The sequence below is a fragment of the Prosopis cineraria genome, unplaced genomic scaffold, assembly GCF_029017545.1.
Source record: "Prosopis cineraria cultivar Desert tree isolate PC_DT_omini unplaced genomic scaffold, ASM2901754v1 PC7, whole genome shotgun sequence".
NCBI classification, from domain to species: Eukaryota; Viridiplantae; Streptophyta; class Magnoliopsida; order Fabales; family Fabaceae; genus Prosopis; species Prosopis cineraria.
The window spans coordinates 16,455,621-16,475,254 of record NW_026555338.1 but is presented as its reverse complement, the minus strand read 5'-3'; the positions used below and the strand labels follow the sequence as shown (position 1 = coordinate 16,475,254).

The 19,634-nt window shown below is 29.8% G+C and overlaps 1 protein-coding gene and 1 long non-coding RNA gene across 2 annotated transcripts; one reads left to right on the top strand and one right to left on the bottom strand.

The window, feature by feature from the left end:
• Window positions 1-1,914: 1,914 nt before the first annotated feature.
• On the bottom strand, window positions 1,915-3,663 carry LOC129315206 (uncharacterized). Its single transcript, XR_008594414.1, has 3 exons — window positions 3,324-3,663; window positions 2,593-2,658; window positions 1,915-2,045 (listed from the first exon to the last, which is right to left on the bottom strand). It is a non-coding gene; the product is annotated as an uncharacterized LOC129315206 (long non-coding RNA).
• A 2,831-nt stretch (window positions 3,664-6,494) lies between these two features.
• Window positions 6,495-12,952, top strand: LOC129316017 (late embryogenesis abundant protein At5g17165-like). Its single transcript, XM_054960246.1, has 2 exons — window positions 6,495-6,708; window positions 12,449-12,952. The coding sequence occupies exons 1-2, from the start codon at window positions 6,623-6,625 to the stop codon at window positions 12,738-12,740; spliced, it is 378 nt and encodes a 125-aa protein (XP_054816221.1). The 5' UTR covers window positions 6,495-6,622; the 3' UTR covers window positions 12,741-12,952.
• The last annotated feature ends 6,682 nt before the right edge of the window (window positions 12,953-19,634 follow it).

The window sequence follows — 19,634 nt, the reverse complement described above, 5'->3', positions numbered from 1 at the left end:
AATTATCAAAGTCTTCTTAAGAATCAATGTAAGTAGTTTAAGAGTAAATGGAAATATAATTTCATGAGCTTTTCCAATTAAAGATAAATTAAACTCTTGGTGAAACTCTTGTTCTAATATGTTTTGTTACAAAGCATATCTTTGACTTTGAATCAGCATTTTTATTATATCTCTTAATATGTCCAACCGCATGTGCTTGTCATTGGGACCAATGTCCAGGTAAACTTCATCGTTGCATAGGCCTTCAAAGAAGGGAAATTGGCTTCAAGAAAATGAATTGCGCCCGACCAAAAACTTGACTTTGTCGCGTTTAAAAATTCAAAAGTCATAGCTAAAAATTTTTAGCGATGACTTTTTGAATAAGTTTATTAATGTTTTGTCCTCAAAAAAAAAAACGGAACTAAGCCAATTTGAGTAAATAAAGAACTAGCCAACAACTGAAATTTTAAATACATTACAATTTTAGTTCTTATTATAATAAATTTTCAATCAAGAATTGTAACAAGTTTTAACAAGTAAGTGACACATTTTAGAAAGTCCAACAAGCCCTAAGGGCTTGTATCTAAATTTTGGGAAGCGAAAGCTATGCTACTAGGACAAGAGCTTATCTCAGCAAGTGGTATTTTCAACGAGATTCCATTAGAAAAGTCTTCTTTGGAGTGTGCCTTGAAACTCTTCACAAAGTACCAACTCCTGGCTTGGCGCTTCGTGTGTGTGTGAGTGAAGAAATATTTAGGTAGATTTGATACATTACATTATTTATAAAAACATAATATTTAAATGATATTAAATATAAATTAATTTTAATATTAATAATAATAGAGAATGAAAATGCAAGAAATTAAATATACATTCTGTTATAAAAATAAAATTAATTAAAAAAATATTACACAAGATTTTATTTAAATTACTTAGAGCATTGTAATTGTATAGACTACAACTGATGTTGTACACCTGGTTTATTTAAGTATTTCTCATATATATGAGATATGATTATGATAAATAAAATAAACAAATTGAGATACAGTAGTTACAATTCTTGATTATAAAATAATAATTAATTATTTGTAGAATAAATAAATAAATAATTGAATATAGATATTTATGATATATTTGGTACTACTTTAGGATCTATCTTATATAATATAGATCTTCAAGAGTTACTTTATACTCTATGTGGATAGCTTTAGGATCTACCTTATATAATGTGGATCTTCAAGATCTACTTTATACTTTATGTGAATAACTTTAAGATCCGCCTTTTATAATGTAGATATTCAGGATTTATTTTGTATTATATATATATATATATATATGGGTATTTTCATGTTTCACTTTATAAATTTTAATGTAGATACCTTCTAAATCTATAATATGCAGATATCACCAGTATCCACATTAGATTTTTGCGTGGATAACTTTAAGATCCACTTATTAGGTGGTACCCCATACTTCTAGATGTAACACACCTTTTCAATAATTAATTCAAAAGAAATGATAAAGTAATTAAAAGATGAGGATAAGAAAATAACCATATAAATGACAAGTAAAAGCAACTTGGCAAATAAATAACTAAAAAAATAATGAAGATTTACTCAGTTGTTTAATTTAGAGTGCCTCTCTTGTAACACCCTCAAATTTACAAACCGATTTTTCGCAAATTATTAATTCAACAAATCATTTTTTTTTTCATTGAACCCTTATCATACCCTTATCATGGTAGAAAAATTTCTACCATGATACATCCAAGACAATATACCACAGGTCTTAAAATATCTCAAAAATCAATTAGAACCATGAGGGACAGACATGATCCTCATAGCATGTTATTTAAATTAGGTCATGAATCAAAAGGGACAGACATAATCCTCTTGGACATATAAATGCATTTAATAAAAAGGATTAGAGTTTACACGCTCCATAGACAAGATATGTCCTAAGTTGGCACAAGATACATTGTATAATCCAAAATAAGAGGCAACGTAAAAGATGGTGTCTCATACACCATAATTACACCTCTGGTGCTTTCTCGGCCGGATTCGCTCCTGTAAAAATATTAACCACGGGGAATGAGACTTAAAAGTCCCAGTAACCAAAAATTAATATGTAATGATGCATGCGGATGTAACTAATCATGCGATTGCTAAGTGGGCACACAAAACATTTAACCAACCATATTTTCAAACAAACCGAACAAGTATTTAATTGCATGACTGCACCTTATCTCCTCCTTTCACCATGCTCGGACGCCAAATCACCCGGCCAAAGGTGAGTTGGACCAAGCGACACGCCACTCATTGGGTCCAATGAGGGCTTACCACGTGGTAATAATTAACCGAACAGAAATTCCCATTAACACCATACATTAAAATACCCTGACAAGTCATGCATCATTCAAATATCCAAACAGGAATATATCCGAACAATAATATCTCATCATGATAAACAAAAATAAATTTTTAACCCACTTGGCAATAATTTCAAATAAGTATATACAGTATTTATTTTCAATAATTCATAATTTTTCCAAACAACAAAACAACACATAACCATTCACAAACACACTCATCACAACACATTAATAATGGTTACCTTGTGTCTTGAATAACAAGTTCCCCTTCACAACTCCTTTTTCACCACTATCTTTGTCAATATAATCTACATAATTATTTCACAATACTATATATTAATTTTACATTAAAATAAATAACTCTAATTTAAAGAGTTAGAAAGTCTTAAATCTATAGTCCATATTAACACTAATTTAAGATTTATGCCTCATTTAACTTCCCAAATTCTTTTCTAAAATTCTCGTACCCTAATGAACTATTTTTTTTTATCCTCAATTCACTTCTAGTATCACAATTTCATCCTTCTACATTCTAAAAATTCATCCAAAAAATAAATTAAAAATTTTAGAATTATCCTGAAGCCTCAAATCACCTTTCTATAACCTCAAAAATACCTATTCATACTTAAATAAATATTTAATAATCATAGGTTTATCCCTACGTCTTAGATTCCACATAAATTCAACCATATAGATCTAATTTTAACTCAAAAATTCTTAAACATGAGTTTCAACCTCAAGAAAATATTCTATAATATTTACTATATCCCTAAGAATTTTAACCTATATTTTTAATCCATCATATCATCAGATTAACTATCCTATAGAAAAATCCTAATCAAAATATTTACTCTATCCTACAAAATAATCATATCACTAGAAAGCTAATATTATTTAAAAAATAACTATAAAATTAATTTTGTAATTAAATAAATTTTTAAATGCTAATCTAAACAGGAAAGTTAGAACATACCTGAAGAAAAAAGAAAATAATCCCCCCTTGCGAGAAAACGCCGAGCAACGTGAGAGGAAGAGAGAAAAATAATATAAAAATGGGATTGTGAGTCCCAAAATTATATTAAAAAAAAACTATAGGTTTGAATTTAATTATTCAAACCTTTGGGCCCAAAGTTGCAATTTTCTCTAAATTGCATCTTAGCCTCTCATGCTTCCTAATGCACACACCCCCTCCTTTTTATACATGAAGGCACCTCTTCTCTTCCCTCATCTAACCAATGTGGGACTTAGAAACAACAACCTTCCACCCCCCTTTTTTTTTTGTTCCTTCTACCTTCTCTTTTTTTTTAACACACACATAAAAAAAATTATTTATGTATTATATCTTAACTAAATATTGCTTATGTGGTTTTAAATTTAAATTTTTAAATTCATAATTAAATACCTAATCATAATATTATTTCTAAATAACCTCAAATAATATAAATTCCTATTATTATCATTTTTTTCCTCAAAACCTAAATTTCACAATTTCTTTATTATATAAAAAAATCAGGATGTTACATCTCTCTCTCTCTCTCTATTAAAGATATTCCTTGGCATTAGCAATAATCTTCAATTTCATGAGAATAAGTGTATGAACAATCAAGAATAAAGTCACACACTTGTTAATTAGAATTATGTGCTGATAATGTGCTGTAAAAATAGATATTGAGAGGAGAGAAGAGAGAAAACAACATTGAGAGAATGAGAGAATTGAAAGCTTTTTTATTTCGATGTGTAAAATATAACAGAGAAGTCTTTTATTTATGGATACAAATATATCAATTAAAGTAAATAAAATATACAATAATTGAAAGATGTTATGATAATCAAAAGATATTGAAGAATTTAAGATTTAAGATAATGAAATTCACATAATATTCTAATATTTATAACAATATTAATTTAATATAAATAGTTTAATAAGTTAATTTGCGATATAAGTTAAGAGTTAGACTTTGTTTGAAAAAGAGGTAGGGATTAAATATCTTGCCTAAATCAGGCAAAAAGTTATGTTATAAGAGTAAAATGTGAACAAATTGACTTTTATTAATTGTATAGTAGAGGGAATGTATAAGAAATATATTAAAGGTAATTAAGATATATTAATTTTAATTGGTGGATAATCTTAAAAATAATAATATTTTTACCATTTTAATGATACAAATCACTTTTATAACTATATTTTAATTCTTGTAAATTATTTAAAAATATCTTATATTTTAAATTGGATTTATTATGTGAGTTTTTTAACAATCAAAATAAAATTTTTTAATAAAAATATTAAAGTCATCCTCAAAATAATTGTGAGACTACCATTAATAATAACTATCTCATACAATTTGGATTAATTTAAGCGAAAAAAGTAGTATATGATAATATCTTTAGATTTCTAAGGATATAGGTGAACATAGAATAAAAAACAAGACGTAACATCCTAAAATTTTCAAACTAATTTTTTAAAAATTATTAATTCAATAAATAATTTTTACATTATTGAATCCTTATCATGATAGAAAATTTTTTACCATAATAATAAATAATTTTTTTTAAAACTCTACTACGATAGAAAAGAGTTTATCATATAAATAAAATATTTTACAAATAGTCTACCACAGTAGAAAAAATTTAATATAAATTCAACTATATAAATTTAGAGTCTAACTCAAAAATTCTTAAATCTGAGTTTCAACCTCAAAAAAATATTCTATGATATTTATTAAATCCTTGACAACTTCAACATGTATTTTTAATTAATCATAATGTCATATTAACTATCTTATAGAAAAAATTTAATTAAAATATTTGTACTACTCCACAAAATAATCATATCATTAGAAAGTTAATATTATTTAAAAAATAATTATAAAATTAATTTTATAATTAAATAAATTTTTTAATACTAACATAAACTAAAAATTTAGAGCATATCTAAAGAAAAGAAAATAAACACTAGAAAGGATAAAGCAACGTGTGAGAGAGAGATGGAAAAAATAATATAAAAATAAAAATATATGTCTCACAATTATATTAAAAAATGACTATAAATTTAAATTTAATTATTAAAATTTTTAGGCTGCTAGTTGCAATTTTTCTCAAATTGCACCACACCCACTTTTGCCATCTACCCGCGTTCCAGCGTATTTATAATTGATAAATTCATTTCTTTTCCAATTTCTAACCAATATGAGAACTAAAAGTAATTCCATCTGTCTTTAATGATTCTAATTATTTTTTAAAACATTAATAATATAATAAAATTTACTTGAAAGCATTGAATATTGAGTCAAAAGATACTTATAATATAAACAAGTGTACATCCTGTAATTATATTTTGTTAAAGATAAGTGTTGAATTATAATAAATGTTGTGCGGGATCAATTTGGGTATTGTTGAACCATTATTATTTAGAAAGTATTAGTACTTAATACTTAAACAAAACTTGTGATATATTGTTTTGGATGTACACTTGGATCACATAAGAAATTGTGTTGGGATTTTGTCACCTTAGGATAGGCTTCTGCATCAAACATTGATTTAAAAATTATTTTTTTATATGAATTGTTTTACATTGTTTTTTGTTAGGTAAAATTTTATTATAAATGTATTTTCAATTATCATGATAGAACTTATTTATTATGTTAAATTCTTTCTACTATCGTAAGCTATTTGTAAAATGTTTTATTTATATGATAAACTCTTTTATAACATAGTAAAATTTTTAAAAAAAATTATTTATTATTATGATAGAAATTTTTCTATCATAATAAGAGTTTAATAATGTAAAAATAATTTATTAAATTAATAATTTATAAAAAATTGGTCTAAAAATTTCAGGGTGTTATGCAAGATTTTTAAAATAACCTTGAAATTTTTTTCCTTTAAATATAGATTTTTTATATAATTTGAAATTGAAATAACAGTTAAGAGTTAAAATTTAAAAGTAAAACTTTGTTTAAAAAATAGGTAGGGATTAAACAAATCTACCTAGATTAGGCAAAAGGTTACGTTAAAAAAAGTAAAGCGCACTAAATTAACGGTGGACGTTAAGGGACATAACGGCCGTTAGCTGAGACCATTCACTATTGTCTTTCGTACGGGTTAGGTACAAACAAGATAAAAGGGCCATTCCTTCCACCAACCTCGTTCCCACGCTTTTTCTACCCGTCTCTCTCTGCAGGACACTCCATATTCTCTCTCTCTCTCGTCTCTTCAGTTTCTCTTTCTTAATCTTCTTCATCTTCTTCCTCTCTGGTTCAGCTTTCTCTTTGTATGGCCGCCAACTCCAATAGCCGAGGAATCGCCAGCGTCGGGAAGCGACTCGTCAATCAGATCTGGCTGGCCAATAACACTTCCAGGTTCTACTCGTCAAATTTCCCTCAAACTTCCGTTTTAATTTTTTTCTGAATTTCTAATTGGAATTTCTAGTGCATGTGTTCTAAGTTCCTTCTTGAATCTTGTTTTCTCACAGTTTAATTGCTCTGTGATTGATTGTCTTCGATTTTCGCTTCGTCAGTGCTTGAAACACATAAAGTTATCTGTTTATTTTACTAGAGACGAACAGAGAGATGATCTTTCTGATTGCTGATCATTTAGAGGATTATGGCCGAATAATGCATAATTTTGAGTTCATACTTGCCTTCCTGAATCTTGTTTTTCTTACAATTTACTCTCGGATTAAGTTTCTTTGATTGGTTACTTGATTTTGCTGGAAACACGTGCATTGATTGGTTTATTTTGTTCGAGACTAACAAATAGCAGAGTGATAATTATTTCCATTTGTGAAATTCAGGATCAAATGGGAATAGAGTTGTAAAGTTTTCGATTCCCTTAGGGTTTTCAATCGTTTGCTCTATGTTATGCCGTCGTTTTCTGGGTAATTTCTTTCTTGTTGCCAGAGGCGGATAAGGGGCCCCACACTTATACTCTCTTTGAGTAAAAATTATAACTCTTGCTTGCACAAAATTTTATTTTAAATTGGATTTTGACCCCCACTCAATGTTTTATTTTCATTCTGACCCTTCTATTAGCTTCTAGATCCGACCTGCTTGTTGCTTTGATTTAGTTTTTGGGAATCTTCACCCGATGTTTGTGGTTTAATTTAATCTTAATCATTGAGCTAATTTGTCGTGATCCATCAAATTTTAACCGATATGATGTACCTGTAGGGAATGGTATCTGGTCTGAGTTACCAATGATAGTTGAATAGTAATTGTTTATGCTGGATTTTGTCCTTTCCTGATAATATACAAACTTAGTGCATGCACGTTTGTTACACGAAAAGCGTATTTTTCTAAAAATAAATAAAATATATTGAGATGAGAAAGAAAATGAAATAAGTACATTTATTATTGTTTTCAGAAAATATTTTTTTTTTACTTATCATACATTACATTATTTTATTCCCTGTGCATGATTGGTGGGAAATAAAAATAGAAACCTCTAGAGTTTGGCAGTTTGCCAGGAAAATAGCCTCTTCCATGTCAAGGCCCACCTATTAGGAAGTCGTGCTATTTTTTTTTTTTTGAAAAAAAAGTTTATATGTTTAACCTTAAATATTTAATTTATTTTATTTTCAATTAAATTGAAATATATAAATCATTTATATATTATTTATTTTCTAATAACATTTTATTATTAATATTATTAACATATTAAAATCTATTTATTTTCATTTGATTATAAAAGTATATTAAATATGAAGGTTAGTACTTTAGTCTTACACTATTTTTTTCCATCGTTTTATTTTTGCCGCTCTCCTGAATTCTTCTCTGTTTTTTTTTTTTTTTAAATGATCTTTCCCAAATGTCATCTGTTCTCCTGTCCTCGCTGGATATACCTGTACATCACCATGGAAATTTGGCCTTGAATATCTTTTCCCCTTTTATCTTTTTCTGTCAACGATTTTATGTAGAGCTACTAGAGCTTTGCAGTGTTTGAAGAAACAAGTCACATGGTTGATGATTGATATTCATGAACAGTAACAAATAACAATATGATATATTACAGACTTTGTAGAGATTGATGATGATGGGCTCATGTGCAAATTGATCATGGGCTCCTCATTTTTGTGTTTTTTTGGCCAACCATTTTTGTGTGTATTTAAAATCAAAGACCACTTGCACGCCAACAAAGGCGAAGCACAGTTGGTCAAAGACTCAGTTTTTCCCCCACAAGGACAAAGGTTTGAATCCCAGATATGAGGCATTTGTTGGTAGGCAATATGTAGCCTCTTCCAAAAATCCTCAAAGAGGTTGGGAGGTAATCCTACTAATTAATATGAGGCACTTGTTGGTGGGCAATATGTAGCCCCTTTCAAAAATCCTCAAAGAGGTTGGGAGGTCTATCTCCACTTTAGTGAGTTACCGATGTCTATCTCATCTAAACTTTCTTTATAGTCAAAAAGAAAAAAAAATCACTTGTAACAACTAATGTGTGACTTAAAAAATTAAATTAATAATAATTAAATTTTAGAAAAAAAATAAAAAAATGAGTTGTAAATATTGATTTAAATCATTATAAATAGGAATATCAACTACAACCTAAGAGTTACATTTAAAATTTAAATATCTTATCTAGAATTGAAATTTCTAAGTCATTAATTCAATTATTTAGTACCTAATTGTCATTGCCCTTTATTTTTTTGGGTAATATTTGGCTTAAAAAAAAAACAAATTGAACATGAGGTGCACATGACCGTCATGCACATGAGAGAATCCTTGTTGGGTTGGGTACGTGCTGATAGTTGAGGTTTAGTCTATAATAAGTTGCACATGTACGTATCCGGATCTAATGCGCGCGCGTCCCCTAAACTATTTTTGCTCCTCTGCATCAGTTTCCTGATTTAATTGGTAACTTTCAATTATGCAATAGCCTTTTGTTGAATGTGGGATAGTCATATTTTTGCCTATCATGCAGTTGAGATTGATTGTTAAACGTATTGTTTTGTGTTCAAAAGTTATGCTATCTCGTTTCATATCGTTACCATGTGTTATTTTGAAATTATTTGTAGGAACGTGGATATGTTTGTGTGCGTATGTTTGATTAAATTTGAATGTATAAAATAACTTTTTAAAATTTGGTTCTCGTTTGTAGATTAATATACTTTTTATAGTTTAGGAATGAGGAGGATTTAGCATTTTCCATGAGTTTCAACTTCAACCCCATTATGTGGTGAGATAAATAATAATAAAAAGTAGCTATGACAGTGGCAAGGAATAGACAAAGGAGAGAATATATTTTTTGTCTCTATGGTTTTATATAATTTTTAATTTATTTTGTAAAACAGTTGTATTCTCTGATATTATATTTTCGTCAATATTTTGTCATATTTGGTAGTTAATTTTAAAAAAATTTATATTTCGAACGGATGAAGTAATTAATATTCTATGATGGTCAAATTAGAAGTTGAATGAGCAAGCAAATAAAAGTTCCCACAGCGAGGACAATTATTACCTGATATGTTGTGCCCCAAATTGGGGTGTCCACGATGAATGGACCTCAACGACAGAAAATGACTCGACGTGATAGATGGATAAGCAAGTGGCTCCTTTCCATAGCGAGAGGGAAGCCTCCTCTGCCTGTGAGCCAATCTGAATCATTTAAATTTAATCAATTTAAATTTAATTTTTTTATTTTTTATTTATATTTTTAAAATGAAATTATATAAAAATTATAAAAAAAATTTACTAAATATACTTATTAATCTGATAATTCAGATTTAATATAAATAATTTAAATTTAATATTATAATTTTTTAAATAAATTTATTATTCTATTTACAATATATTTGCATTATTCATAATATATATGAAATGTTAATTAAATTTTTTATATTAAATTTAAACTTTCAGATTAATAAGTATATTAATTAAAAAATTAATAATTTTTGTACATTTTTTATTTTAAAAATATAAATTAAAAATAAAAAATAAAAATATTAAATTTGGATTTAAATTTAACTCTAGTTCAATGGAAAGATAGGAGAGGCTTCTGGCAATGGAGAGAAGTGGACTCCTTTCCATGGACCATAGTCGTGCTTATCTTCTCTTGGCAATACCCGAACACGCATCACTTTACACCACGTGTTGTATTCCTATTCATCATTACTAGATATCGGGGCCAATTTCTTAAAAAAAACCAAGACTCCAAAGAGATAAATCTATGGAGGATGACAAATACAAAAACATCATAAGAATATAATTAAGGTCTAAGATTCCTAAATTTAGTATTTTATCTTTTATGTTGCAGTACTGAAATAATCTTTATTGTGACATTAGTTTTCTTATGATATCTTTACTTGTCATTCCCTTACATTTATTTGAGAAAAAGTTTGAGACCTTTCAAGTGAATTAAGATTATAACTTCACTTCAGGGACCTTAGTTCTTTTTCTCAAATATTTCAACCTCATGGTCCTTATCAATTTTGCCAAGATATTTCGGATCTTATCTGGTTAACGCCTGTCATTTTACCGCACGTGATTATATTCTCTTGTCTTATGTCTTAGATCGTGTCTGGTTCCATGCCCCCTCTACTTTTGTCTTCCATTTTTTCCTAAAAATAATCTTTTCTTTTGTTATTATTTTTTTAATTAATTTTTGTTCTGCCTTTTCTATCCGGTGAGTTTTGGCTGTGTCCACAATTGGTCCTGTGCCTGTATTCTTTTTCCATACATTTGTTTGGTTTTTTTTTTGTTATATGTTTTTTCGTTTTTCTTTGGATGTTCTCGTGCTTTCCTTGTAGGTTTTGTTTTTATTTTAGTAGTAGTAAGTGATATCCATGGTAAAATTCCTATTCCTTTCCTATAATACTTAATTTTATGTATAAATCTAAGGTTGTAACCCGTGCAATTTGTACGGGGTTATATAGGATTATATAAAAATGCACGTAATTCAATACTAACATATAATATATATAAATATACAGACTGATTGATGTAACTTGCTTAATAATCAATTTATTATTAGTAATTATTTTTTCTTTAAAGTGGATAAGATCGCTCTGCTAAACGTACGGTCTTGATAAGATAAAATATCTTTGAATGCTAAAAGTGGTGGTCCTTTTCTCCTATACTTTTTTATGACGTCACGTGACAACTATTCTTGATAAGGTAAATATCTTTAGATACATCAATTGTTATGCAAATTATTGATGAGATGTTTATTATTTTATTAATTCAATATGTTTTTTTTAAATCAGGAACCCTATGTGGACTATTTTTGGACGATAAAAGGATAATGTATTTTAGTGGTGGTCTACTTTTGTGATGCCTATCATATCAAATGAACAAACAAGCATAGAAGATAAGTATCTTTTAATAAGTATATTTATTAGTTGTAATAACAATCTAAATTAATAAATTTACAAGAATATAAGGTAATAAATATAAAGGATCAAATGAAAAAGAAAATTTTACAAATACTAAATTTAATATATTTTGAATCAAGTTAAAAAAATATTTATATTTTGAATGAAAGGGAGTACATTTTAAAGTTCTAAGTTATGTTTTTGTTAGAGGACTGATTGTAACTGGAGTTGTGTAGAAGTCGATGATTTATATTATCAAATACAAAGCTATATTCTTTTACCGTAAGCATATTTTTATCAACTGATGAATACTGCAATGAGTGTCTTATGAAGTTTTGAACTAATTTGAGCTTATAAAGTCGTTCATTGCTTTTTAGGTGTGGTCTTTGAAGGAGAATTTTTTGTTTATTGTTCACATGGAAGAAAAAGGCTAGGACTATCATTAAAGACTTGTACCCTGATTTGGATGGAGAAGGGGAAAGAAAATTAAGGAAAATTTTTTCAGAAATAATAAATTTATTATTTCTGGATTTTTTTTTTTCGTCTCAGTTTTCTTTTTATTTTTTCTCCATCCAAATGAAGTGGATAATTGGCAAATATTAAGGTAAAGATTCTTGGTCGAGCTGTGTGCAAAACTATCACATAAAATTAATGCATTTTTTATGTGACTATAAATTATAGTTTGAAATCTGACAATTTAATATTCGCAGATAAGAAAAAGGAGGAACTACTTTTTAGATCGTATAATTTGTTTCTTTTTTCTTTGTTCATATTTTTATGGATTGGTTCAGGAGAGCTGCATACAGCTCGTTGTATGAGAAGAATCTGGACGATCCGGTTCGACCAAGTGCGGTCCCTGACGATGTGATCCAGGCGGCCCAATCTGACAAGTACTGGGCCCCACACCCACAGACTGGGGTTTTTGGGCCCGCCGCTGAGCAAGGCGGTTCTCCCTCAGCTACTGACGGCGCGGACCGGAGCTTCCACTCGGCCACCGCCGATGCCGGAGCTGACTCAGTGCTGGAGGAAAAAGCCTGGTTCCGCCCTGTGAGTCTTGAGGACACGGAGAAGCCCAACAACTAGCTTTCCCTTGTTATCTTAAGTAAGTAATTTACTAATGGAGTTCTGAAACATATCGGTGCGTACGTGAATAATATCTTAGCGTTGTATGTTTTCTAGTGTGAAGGTTTTGTGTGAACACAAAGCCATTTATTTATGGTTGTATGGTTATTCCTTTACATATTATTATGGATTGGAACTTTTATGACTAAATCTACGGTAATGTTTATTATATACATCATAATATTGTGCTCCCTCTCTCCCTCACCCCCCTCTCCCTCTCTTCACCCCCTCTCTCTCTCTCTCTCTCTCTCTCTCTCTCACATGCATGAGGTTTAAGAAAAACAGCAATACAGGTAAAATATATATATATATATATACAATAACCAAAATAAATAAATAAATAAATAAATATGCCATGACTTGTTAAATAAAATTTGACACAACCTATCAATGAAGTTAGGTCTAATGAAATTGACTAGTCTTTCATAACATCTTGAATTAAAGTTTAAATTTACATTTAGAGAAATGCTTATATTTTGTTTTTGATTATATTTTAAAAATAATTGTTTTTAATAAGAGAATATTTGTAAACAATAAAAGTAAAAATTGATGCAACCTGCCACTCGTGCAATCAAAATTCAAAGGGTATTTCTAATCAAAACCCACGAGGAGCAAGAGCAAGTGGTGACTCGGATAGATTGTTGGTGTGGGGGCATCTATGGTATTTTATAGAATTTTCCGGTTCCTATTCAGCTCTGAAGGAACCTCTCTTCAGCCTGCCAAATGTATCAAGCCAAGGGGAAATGGCTATTTTCCTTTTCCATTATCAATTTTTACGTGTGCCAAACAAGGCTTAGAATGAAGTTTAAATAATGTGAGAAAATATAAAAATGTGAGGGAATGAAATTTGACTATTTAAATTTAGGGTTAAATTTTCCCCTCCCTATTTTTTTTTTTAAAAAAAGAGCACTAGACACACTAATAAAAAATTTGGCTTTTATAGGGGATTTTTGAAATAACCTCTATGATTACCCTTAACTCACCTAATTGAAAGCCTTAACTCACCTAATTAATAATAAATGTCAACTTTGAAACTGGGATCCCAAAAAATATTTAAAAGGATAATTAGTTCACTTTTCAAAAATAAAAAAAAATAAAATTATGTAGAAACATGAAAATGAAACTTTGTATTGAGAAAGAAATGAAAGGGCAAATAGTCATTCAAGAAAACTACATTAACTCATAACTGCTAAGAATACCTTTATTATGGCCAACTACACAAAGACTCACTCACTACGGCCAACACCTTGTTTGCCACGATAGACCCTGCATTGATACTATAATAGACAACAATCATTAATCCATTTTAAACTCTTAAAATTTAATTGCACAAACCTCCAATTATGGTGAACTAAGCATCTACACACAGATAATTGAATAATCTAATAACGGGTACTACTAATAAGCCATTCCAGTTCTGACTTGAAACACTAGATGCCAAGATGAGCAATTAAACCGCCTTATACATATACAAGTATTTTCTCTCTAAACTCAACTCAGTAAATTACTTGATTTACATTACCACAATATATATATATAGATGTCAATTAGCCAATTTTATTTCATGCAATTATACCAACACTCCAAAAACTTGCCCATTATCACAAAAACTTAATGTAGTACCTCATACATGCAACATCTCGTTATTGGACTAAGTGAATTTCTTATTGTTGGCAAATATGCAAACTACCTTAAACGAGACAAACTAAAGGCTGATAACATGAGCGCCTTATTCCATAGCCTATACAACGCCTTCTCTTTTTTTTTTTTTTTTGCCTACGGACACCTGAAAGGTATAAACACTATGATCGGTGTAGTCGCTTAACCTTCAAAATTAACTAGAACTAACCTTAATATGGTATAAAGTCAACCTTAGGTCCTTTCACAAGGAGGAAATTCACGCTACCTAGGCAAATTAACTTAGTGAACGTATTATCTAAATACGTGAAATTGTTACCTAATTAACTAGTGAATTTAAATTGCAAACTAAACCTAAATGAAATTGGTGGACTTCTCTATTAAAGTAGGAACCTTATGGCATTGTTGATGGAGGAATCCTAGCTTCTAAATGATAATTGCAGCTCACTTAACTTCTCCCCCTTGGTTGAAAAAGTGATCATTCAAGACAACTATCCTAAGTAATCTAGTATCACTAATTCAAATCCTTAAGTGCCAATTACAAGCCCCTTAAGTAACCTCACTAATTTAGTTTCAAAATTAACCAAGTGTTTGATTAAATCTTCTCTTCTTATGCCATAGTCAAAGCTATACCCAAACACAAAACCATGCAACTTGAGCATTTAATCAAACATTTACCAAACAATTACATGTTAAGTCAATGTAAGATATTCACCATTGGAAAATCACATATTACAATGCAATATCCATAGTGGCCAAAATGTCCAACAATAAAAGAAGAAGAAATTCAAGCCAACAAACTTGTTTCAACACAAACATTTACAATCCAATCATGAAACTAGAGTTAAATTGAACTACAATCAACTATAGTCATAGTCTATTGTTGAAATTGAAACAAGATGAGGAATAAATTCAGCTTAGCCTAATGTAGTCTTCAATGCTCCTCTTCCATCAACTCCTCCCTAAGATTCCATGGATAATTTAGCTACAAAACATCAAAACCATCTTGCTCCTCCAAGAACTAGACACAACCAAGTAGAGCTCCATGAAAATGGTGAAATCAAGCTTTAAATCTCCTTGCAAGTGAGTGGGATAGGTTCAACCAAGTGAGAAGAATGGAATGGTGATGGTTTTTTAGAGATTTGATGGTCAAAGGTGAAGGTGGAGAGGCTGGAAGTGTAGGGTTTTTTGACAAAAGGAGAAGAAAATGAAAAATAAGATGAACTAAAGAGAGAGAATGTAAGAAATGAATGAGTGTGTGTTTGAATTTGAATTTTAGAGCATGTGGGACATGCATTAGGGTTTGTCCTCAGATTTGGCTCTTAAAAGTAATTAAAAATAAAATTAAAATGGCTAGAGTGTTTCACACTTTGTGCACATGCCCTTAGGTGGTACTTTCTTATTGGTTGGGTGATAATTCATATGCTCATATGAATATTCACATGCTTTGCACTTAGAAAATCTGATCTACCCCATCCTTTAGCCATTTAGCATGCCACTCTTGCCCAAAATGCCTTTCTTGTACTTTCTTGATTAATTGATACAAGTTTAGAAGTAAATGTGTCACCTATATCACATAATGAACAAAATTAATCAAATAAATGCATGTAACATAATAATACATATTTAGGAACATGAAATTAATTATTTAGATAGAAGACAAATATTAAAATTGATTCCAAAGGCTTCCTTAGTTGAAAACCATGCACACATATGCACAAAACCGTAATTAAGTCAACAAAGTTGACAACCCTAATTTTATAATTTTTAATTAATACTTCCTAAACCAAATTTAATTTTCAAAATATAATTTCATATTTTTTTTTCTGGGTATCAAATACATTTGGACTAATTTTCTTGTACATTTTTTCAAAAGTCAAATTTTTAGACCAAAATACCCTTAGTGCATAATTTTGCTCCTTAGACGATTTTCTTGCTTTTAAGACCATGAATGCACCAAAGTAGAGAATATGACATGTAAAATGAGTCCTAAATGAGTGGATAAAGTGTATAAATAATATGTCTTATTACACTACTAATGTGAGATACAAGAATTTTAGTAACCAAAAGTGCATAACAAGCAATATGGCATAATAATATGCTTACCAATACATATAATAGGCATTGAATCACATTAATAGTGTTAAATTTATATAGTGATGCCTCATACTAAAGTACATTCCTCATCATGAAAGCATTTTAAAGTGCAACAATATTGAGAAAACAACCAAAGATCGCTTGCCCAAATTCATCTTATAGTCATTGATAAATATGATACCGTGCTTTTAAGATCAATGCAACCACCTTATATCCCTCCTTATATTATTTGACTGAACCTATAAGCTTCTAATTCTTATAGGTCTAGTTTATGTGATTAAATCTAGCCCACTCTCCAATTGCGAGAAGTCACTTGGCCAAAAACTTCCACACTCACTCTCAAAACATGGGTTTCCCTTACTCAAATTTTAGGTTATTATATATTGCCCCACCCATACTGTCCAATCCAAGATTAATGATACTAAGCATCATGCTCGACCCAAGCCACACCCGCAAGTTGTTAGCAACATTAAGCACATAAGTAATGAAAGATGCTAATCACTATGCGTAAACTCAATAGACGTTACACTATGTGGATTTACTAAACTAGCCTTCAGCTAAACTAGGGTGAACTCCCACCTATTATGCTCATACCAATTTAACAATCCATACACAAGCTACTCATCCATATCTCACAAGCCAGCATAAACATAACATTAATACTATATAGCATCTAGATCACACAACCACAATTATTACATTACATCATGTTCTCATCATTAATATCAAACCAATACAAGCATGCATTCCAACACTTAAACCACATCAATGATTCATAATCAATCCAAACTCACAATTCATATTTCATCATCATATACCATCTTCACTAACTTAACTATCAAACAACATCACTAGTAGGCAATATTATTTAACGATGACGTTAAGCTTTGCTAACCCGTAACAATTTCTTGGTACTTATTATAGGATTTAATGCATAATAGTTTATTTACATTTGAGGGTACAATTATATGTAATAACAAGATTTTTAGATGTAGACAATCTATAATTAGTCCTTATTCAATTACTAGTAATCATCAATGCAAGCAATGATTATGATCCACAAAATTTTTAACCAAATAAACACCGAAACTATCAGCCTCATGTAACTTGGATAATGTCTTATTTTCCAAATTAACCATAAGAAATTCTACATTCTATGATCTACCTCATGCTTAAGTTAGTGGTCAAATGCATAAGATCTAGTTCCAATTGTCAACTTGAGTTTGTGCCTAATATAAAACCTACATCCCTCAAGTTTGATATACACTTGTTTGAGGTTATACACTTAAAGTTTTCAAGCTTGACTCTAGACATCCTTGAACTTGAGCAAGGTAGAGCTTGCTTGTCTCAAAAGTCATACATGCATGTCTTATCTTACAAAGAGAATTCATCTAATACACTTGCCTAAGAGAGACCACATATTTGATCTTGTTAGAAGCAAACCAAGTCATTTTGCCCAAATCCAATACACGTATGTCTCAATCTCGCATGCACTTGTCTGAGGCTCTGACAATGCATTTAATGTAGTTTACAAAAAAAGTGTTTTCCTACTTTCCTTTACTTCTACACGTCTCTAACAGCTTTTAACCACTTTTTGAGTGTTCATAATGGTTACAATCATCCTAAACTATAAATAGGACTCTATTTAAGTGAGTAGGTAATTAATTATTATGCCTTAAGTGTGTTGCATTGAATTCTTACCAACTACATTCATATTTACATGAAAAAATTGTCACTTAATTTATAAGCTTTCAATTATATTCATAGCTACTGTTTTAAACATTCTTTTATTTGAAAAGCTTTTACTACATTCTAATATCTTAGAAAGATATTTTCTAAGTGTGATTTAGCTTACATGTTTTGTAAGTGTCTATTAAACTTGTGTTTTAAAAATCTCAAGTGTGATCTTAGGAACTAAAAGTAGGCTAAGTGGGTAGGCTGAATCAAGATAAATTATCTTATGCAAAGCTTATTCTTCTCTTAAAATCTATTGTTTTAGAAAGCTTTATCCATTAAACTTTTTTTTCCTCATCTTTAGTTTTGAGTTGGAGGAAAGATTTTGAGAAAATTTTTAGAATACCCATTTCACCTACTTCTTAGGTACCAGTCTTATCTAACATTTGATATCAAAGCAAGGTTTCTTGATCAAGGATTTAATGATCTAAAAGGATCTTATAGCTAATTTTAATGATAGTGCTCTTCTTAAGTGTGTCAAGATTAATAGGCCTCTAGGATTTAATGGTAAAAACTATACATTCTGAAAGAGCAAGATAAGAGTGTTATTTAAGGCATCTAATTTAGATTTATGGGAAATTGTAAAGAGAGGTCCTTATATTCCCTTAAAATAAGAAGATGGCATGATGATATGCACAAGTATAGAGAGCTAACTGAAAAAGAAGAAAAGTTGTTGTTGCTCAACTCCTAGGCCAAGTTAATCATAGCAAGTGTACTAAGCCAATAATAGTATCTCCAGGTCTACAATTTGGAGACAACCAAGAAGATGCATCAAGCTTAAGAGATTACTCATGAAGGATCGGAGGGTGTCAAAGACAACAAAGAAAGCACTCTAACTGAATAGTATCAACTCTTTAAAATAAAAGCTAGAGAAAGCATCAAGAAGATGAAAGTAAGATACACTCAATTGATTTATAGCATTGCGTGAGTATTGCATGAGAAAGCTTTTGATTGAATAAAAGCAATAAAATGGGTATTTTTAAATGGTATGTAAATATGTATATGTTATATATGAGAAAATGAGTAAAGTGATACTTGAAAACCTTAAATGGTTTAGAAAGCATGATCATAGGAGTGGGAGTTTATCTGAGTGGAGGAGATGATAAAGACTATATGGTAAGGTTTCCTTAGTATTTGATAGGGTGCAGTGTTGGAAACAATTCTCCTTAATGCCTTGTAAGGTGCAGTATTGGAGAAAATCTGCTTAGTGCCTATTGAGTATGGTGTTGGATATGTAAGACTCCTTAGTGTCTTTGTGATATTTAGAGACAATGGCACCCCATTATTTATATTAGGAGAAATCATAGTCTATATGTGCATTAAAACATCTTTAGCTGGGTGATTCTACCACTACAGGTAAGCTCAAGGCCAGTGAGAGTGTACATT

Bases quoted from the DNA above. Each gene is read 5' to 3' on its own strand.
- LOC129316017 (XM_054960246.1), top strand. From the start codon at position 6,623: ATGGCCGCCAACTCCAATAGCCGAGGAATCGCCAGCGTCGGGAAGCGA. The intron at 6,709-12,448 runs GTTCTACTCGTC...GGATTGGTTCAG, and splicing joins CTGGCCAATAACACTTCCAG to GAGAGCTGCATACAGCTCGT.